Source organism: Chinchilla lanigera, unplaced genomic scaffold (genome assembly GCF_000276665.1).
Source record: "Chinchilla lanigera isolate Chin_1 unplaced genomic scaffold, ChiLan1.0 scaffold00041, whole genome shotgun sequence".
Taxonomy (NCBI): domain Eukaryota; kingdom Metazoa; phylum Chordata; class Mammalia; order Rodentia; family Chinchillidae; genus Chinchilla; species Chinchilla lanigera.
The window spans coordinates 9,452,981-9,458,557 of NW_004955442.1; the positions used below are offsets into that span (position 1 = coordinate 9,452,981).

The following is a 5,577-nucleotide window of genomic DNA, read 5'->3' on the forward strand; positions in this document are numbered from 1 at the left end:
TTCCAGTACCAGGAATTGAACTCACAACCTTGGGCTTGCCAGGCAGGCACTATGCCGCTGAGCTAAATCCCCAGCCCCTGCTTATGTGTGTGGTTAACTGATTGCCTCTGTGGGTATAGTATGAGCTTGATACCTTTTGTGGGATGATGAATGAAGGAATGAATGGGCTGTTTCTAAGGGCTGCTCAGAGATTCCATGAATGGCCATGAAACACTTGGTCTTTACATTTGGTCTTTCTGTAACAGGGAGACATACCACATTCTGAGGCTGTTGGACCAGTTTTGCCAGGGCAGGATGGCTGTAACCTGGGGAGAGGAGGGTGTGTTAGAGTAAGCATCACAGTCAAGGGTTCCCCATATCCCTTTTCCTTCCCTGCCCCACCCCTCCCAACTCTGAAATTCTCTTCATATTGCCACAGGGTCTTTTATCCTCCGCAGATGGAAAGAGATTCCTTGGGCCCTGACCCTGTCTCACAGTCTCTCGCCATACAGCCCAGAAATCCAAAACCAGTGCCTTAGGGGATCAGGTGCTTGTTCAGGTTGAGCCCTGCCTCACAAACAGAAGAGGAGGTGAAGGCGAGGGCAAAGCATAGTTCAAGACAAGGCTAGCGGTGGTTCAACAGGCCAGTGTGACAAACGATGCATTCCCTCCCGCTTTCCTGCCAGGGCCCACTGGCTGAGGAGGAGCTCAACGAATGTTTGCTGTTTATCTGGGGACCGTGTGATGCCACCTGCATCTGTCATCAGCATGCCTTTTCCTGTGCTTATTCCCAGGGTCCCGCTGCATTTGCTGTCCAGACAAGGCTGACATCACATGACAAGGCTTAGCATACGCTTTGATCCAGCAATTGCTCTTCTGCGAGTTTATCCCACAGATGTGTCTGAAGACCTACATACATATATCTTAGCTGTGACGCTGTAATAGTCTAGGCTTGAAAGCAACCTAGCATCCATCAATAGCAGATCAGGGAAATAAACTATGATTCATCCCTCTGACGCATGCCTTCTAACGTGACTATGCAGCTGTGGCAAAGGATGAGAGATTTATCTGTGCTGAGTTAAAATGATCTCTGGAATCTATCGCTAGGTGAACACGAAAAGAGATGGGACACAGAAATGCTTATGTACTCACTGACCGTCTGGCTACAAGAAAATAGTAACAGTTGCTTTTGGGAAAAACACTACCCCCCTTTAATTAAAATTTAAAAACAAGTTTTTCCTTCCTGAGGACTGCGACCAGATGCAAGTTTATCACTGAGTTATGCCTCCAGCCCTTTATGTCTTTCATTTTGAGACAAGGTCTTGCCAAGTTGCACAGGCTGGCCTTGAACTTGCAGTTTCTCCTGTCTCAGCATCCTAGAATGCTATGATTACAGGAGTGTGCCACCATGCCCAACTTAAAAACAAAATTAAAAAAAAGTTAACCCATACAGTCAATGCTTACAATTTTCTTTTTTCTTGACCAATTTTGCACACTTGAATCCGGTAATCATAATAACTGATCTGAAAACAACAATAAGCAGTATAAGAACCAGTGTTGAACTACTACCTTCTTGTATGGTGATGCTCCGCATCATTTCCAATGTTTTTTTTTTATTACTTGTTACTGTCTTTGATTGTTTGATCAATCTTACATTCTTATGTCTGGTGGACTGAGCAACTTCGTTGAAGATAACAGTATGTAATGTAGCAACCATTGTTAATTCCTATCATTTTGTTTTGAGGTCAGGTATTATTTTTGTTGTTTTGATTTTGTCTTCATTGTTCTTTTGTTAGTTTTTTGGTACTGGGAATCGAACTCAGGACCTTGTGCTTGCCAGGCAGGCGCTTGTGCCATTGAGCTATATTCCTGGCTTTGTTAGTTTCTTTAATTAAAGAAAAAGTTAACCCATAAGGCTTACTCTGTGGTCATGTTAGAGTTAAGCAAGATGATTTTAATCTCCCAGGGTCTTTCTGAAGATGTTCTCTCTGGTTCTATTGCATGGTGGCTTCCTTAGTTGTTGAGCTGTTCTGTGTCTTGGAAAGCTGCTTCATAAGCTGCTGACTATTTTGCAGGGACCTGTGATCCTTGCCAAGAGGCCCAGCAGAAGGGAGTCTCGAGGAGCCTCAGGGTCACTATGGAGGCCGTGGAGGCCACTGGTCTTGCTGCATCAGAACGGATGGCGATTCTGAGGTCGGGGAGGAGGAGTGAGGTGCCTAGACCCGGTCCCGACAGCTGCGAGACTTTGGTGCCTACCTTGGACACTGAGCAGGCCAAAGAGGATAAGAAAAGGGGCAAGCTATGCCTCCTTGGTGCGATTCCCTCCTCCACCCAGGGGGTGGCTTTGTGCTCCATGAACACACCTCTTCGCATGCTCAACTTTCACCACATCACCTGCTTCAAGTGCACTTTCTTTGCCCCTCTGAGTATCCAGATTTTCTCCCGCCACAGTGCCCTGAGGAGGGCCCTCTTCGGGGAAGCCTTTTACCAAGATCTGCAGCCTGCCTCCCTCCCTCCCTCCCCTGCTGTGCCTGTCTCTTCCCTGTGAAGTATTTACCACGCATGGCCTAAATGGGATACATCATATCAATAGAATAAAAACCAACATCATGTGATCATCTCACCAGCTGCAGGAAAGGCATTTGACAAGACCCAGTATGGTTTCACGACAAAAAAAAAAACAACACTCAATAGTAGGAATTGCAAAGCGCTTTCTCAGCCTGCTAAAAACCTTACAACTAATGTGGTACTCAGTGGGGAAAGACCAACACTCCCTCCCCAAGATCAAGAACAAGACAAGGACATCCTCCTCCCTTGCCACTTCTGTTCAACATCGTATTAGAGGTTCCAGTCAGGCAGAAGAGGTAAGAAAGAGAAATACAAAGTATTGAGATCGGAAAGGAAGAGGTAAAACTATCTCTACTTGCAAATATTATATAATAGAAAATCCTAAGGAATCCACTCAGAAGTGATTAATACTAACAAAGGAGGTTAGCAAGGATGCAAGATCAGCACACAAAAATCTGTTGTATTTCTATAAAATTGTAATGAATGGGCCGGGGATGTGGCTCAGTGGCACAGTGCCTGCCTGGCAAGCTTGAGGCCCTGAGTTCGATATTCCATTTAAAAAAAATCATAATGAAGGACCCAAAGACAAAATGAAGGTGTCCTGCCGGCGCTGTAATTTAACTTGTCTGCATCCTCACTTGGAGTGAAGCTTCTTCAGTGCTGGCTGTCATGTTTGTTGAATGAATGACATAAAATACAGCTTCATCTGGTTCCATCGCCTTGACAAACATTCTCAGAAACTTCAGTCTTTACATATTTAAACTTCCAGAACGTAAAGGAAGAGAAAGAAAACATACATAGCTAATGAGATTAGAACTCCTATTTATTGAGCAGTATGTGCCAGGCTCTGCGTCAGATGCTTCATATACTCGATTTCACTTGATCTTCCCAGCAGCCCGGAGGCGGGCTTCACTAGCTCAGCGGGGCCCATGAAAATGAGGGGATGCAGACAGGCTAAGGAATAGGCCTGGCTTCTCTGTCTCAGAGACAGGCTTTGGGCCTGGGACAGCGTGGCTCCAGTGTGTGCAGCACCCTCGCCATCCACCCTCTTTATGACAGCATCCATCTATCGAGCCTCTCCGACGTGCAGGGGTTTCTGTTCCTTACTGCTAGTCCTCGCAGTAGCGCTGCAGGAAGGCCAAGTTTTTGGGGAGGAAGGAGGCATGAGGTCTGCAGACGAGATTGTAAGACCCCCCAATGTTCAGCCTGGTGCGTTTTAGTTGAATGAATGACGTAGAGATCCAGTGAGAAGGGCAAGAGCTCAACACTGTCACAGGTAAGAAAAGACTAGTGGATGAATCTTGGAGCAGGAAGTAGACTTTGAGGGGAAAAGAACCAGTCCTGTCTGAAAGTATCACCGTTTTTTGTCACACATATCCCTCTGGTCTGAATATTTTTATCCCCCTAGATCCTTGTGTTGACATCCCAGCCTCCATGGTGATGGTTCTAGGAGGTACGACCTTTGGCAGTGATTAGGTCAGGAGAGTGGAGCCCTCCGGAAGGGGCTCAAGGGAGATTCGGCAGCCTGCCACTGTGTTAGGGCACAGCAAGGAAGCATCGTCTGTGAGCCAGAAAGCCAGCCCTTGCCGGACACTACATCTTCTGCATCTGCGGTGCCTTGACCTTGGACTCTCCAGGTTCCCAAACTGGCAAATAGAGCTTGGTTGTTCCAAAGGTACCAATCTAAGGCATTTTCTCAGAGTCCCCAGAGGACTAAGACCGTGGATCTGTTTGCTCTAACCCAATTTACTTTCTAACTGAAATGCATGTTGTTTGAAAGGAGACTTTGTATCCCGGCAGCATTTGTAGCTTTGCGTCACCTGTCCAAGGCTCTGAGGCTCAGGCACTTTCTCTGCCATAATCAAAGACAGCTAAGACTCAGCACCGCCCAGGGGAGCTTTTCTCCATGGTGGAATCTAGAAGCGTGAAGGGGACTGGGAATGCTTTGAGAGTTCATTCTGCGGCAGAGGATGGGCTCGGGGAGGCTGCTGCAGGGGGCTCTGGCGAAGGAGTTCACTTCCTCCAGTCCCTTCCCTACCCTTCGCCTAGGCTTGCTCACCACTCAAGGACGGAACACTCTCTGGGTTTTTCCAACTGTTTTTGGCCACAGATCTTTGTATCCTGTCTCCTTATCACGCTGCCTGGGTGTTTCTGGTTTTTCTGCCTCAGTAGATAAGGTAAATCTCATTAAGCCACAGAACGGGCTTGTTTTAGTGGCTCCTGGAGGAGAAACAGATGAGAATAGAGCCAGTCCCTCTGGTCAAGGAAATCCCACCATGGGCTTCCATGCCGCAGGACTTCCGCTCCACACCCCAGCTGCGGGGCAGGAGTTTAAGAGGCTGCTCCATAGAAATGAGCCGAGGACACAGAATCACTGACTCATGTTCTGAGGGTCCCTGTGCCTTCAGGGCAAACCCTGCTGCCTGCTGAAACCTGGCAATGACATGAACAGAGGGGATGTTGAACGACTGTCACAGGGCTGTTATGGTCACTGAATGAAGTACTATCAAGACACTTAGCACCATGCCAGGTGTACAGAAGTTTTCTATTAGCTAAAATTATCGTTTCAAGCTAGGCAGGCACATGTCATCCCAGCTGCTCGGAGAACTGAGGCAGAAGGACTACAAGTTTCAGGGCAGCCTGGGCAGCTTAACAAGACCCTGTCTAAAAAAATAAATGAATAAAATAAAAAGGGCTGAAGATGGAGCTCACTGAACCCATGGCCAATGGGTTCAAGGCCCATTAACTACTCTCTGCCAGAATCCAGAAGCCAAAAACCAAGAACCCAAAATCCTAAATGTTCCCAAGATTAAAGATATGGGATTAAAAAGTAGCTTGAAAGAAGATTCTTAGAACTTTAGTCTAAAAGAACTGTAGTCTTTTAATAAATGCTGCACGTCTGATCCTCTTCTCCACCCACATGATGGCTGGGATTGAAATTTAAGGAGCCCTGGGTATCTTTGATAAAGGGGCCAATCAAACTCACTGGAAGAACAATAGCCTTTTTAATAAATGGTGCTGGAAAAATTG

General features: G+C 46.7%; 1 protein-coding gene and 1 long non-coding RNA gene across 3 annotated transcripts in view; one reads left to right on the forward strand and one right to left on the reverse strand.

The window, feature by feature from the left end:
• LOC106149323 overlaps positions 1-3,070 on the forward strand; it is a 6,176-nt gene extending 3,106 nt beyond the window's left edge. The window contains exon 3 of the long non-coding RNA XR_001235426.1: positions 2,055-3,070. This is a non-coding gene — a long non-coding RNA (uncharacterized LOC106149323). The remainder of the gene's footprint in view (positions 1-2,054) is intronic.
• The window catches only part of Abat (4-aminobutyrate aminotransferase), a 93,206-nt gene that overhangs the window by 30,132 nt on the left and 57,497 nt on the right, over positions 1-5,577 (reverse strand). For both annotated transcript variants that reach the window (XM_005391219.1, XM_005391220.2), the window contains exon 6: positions 256-305. In XM_005391219.1, coding sequence (XP_005391276.1) covers positions 256-305 — 50 coding nt within the window. The remainder of the gene's footprint in view (positions 1-255; positions 306-5,577) is intronic.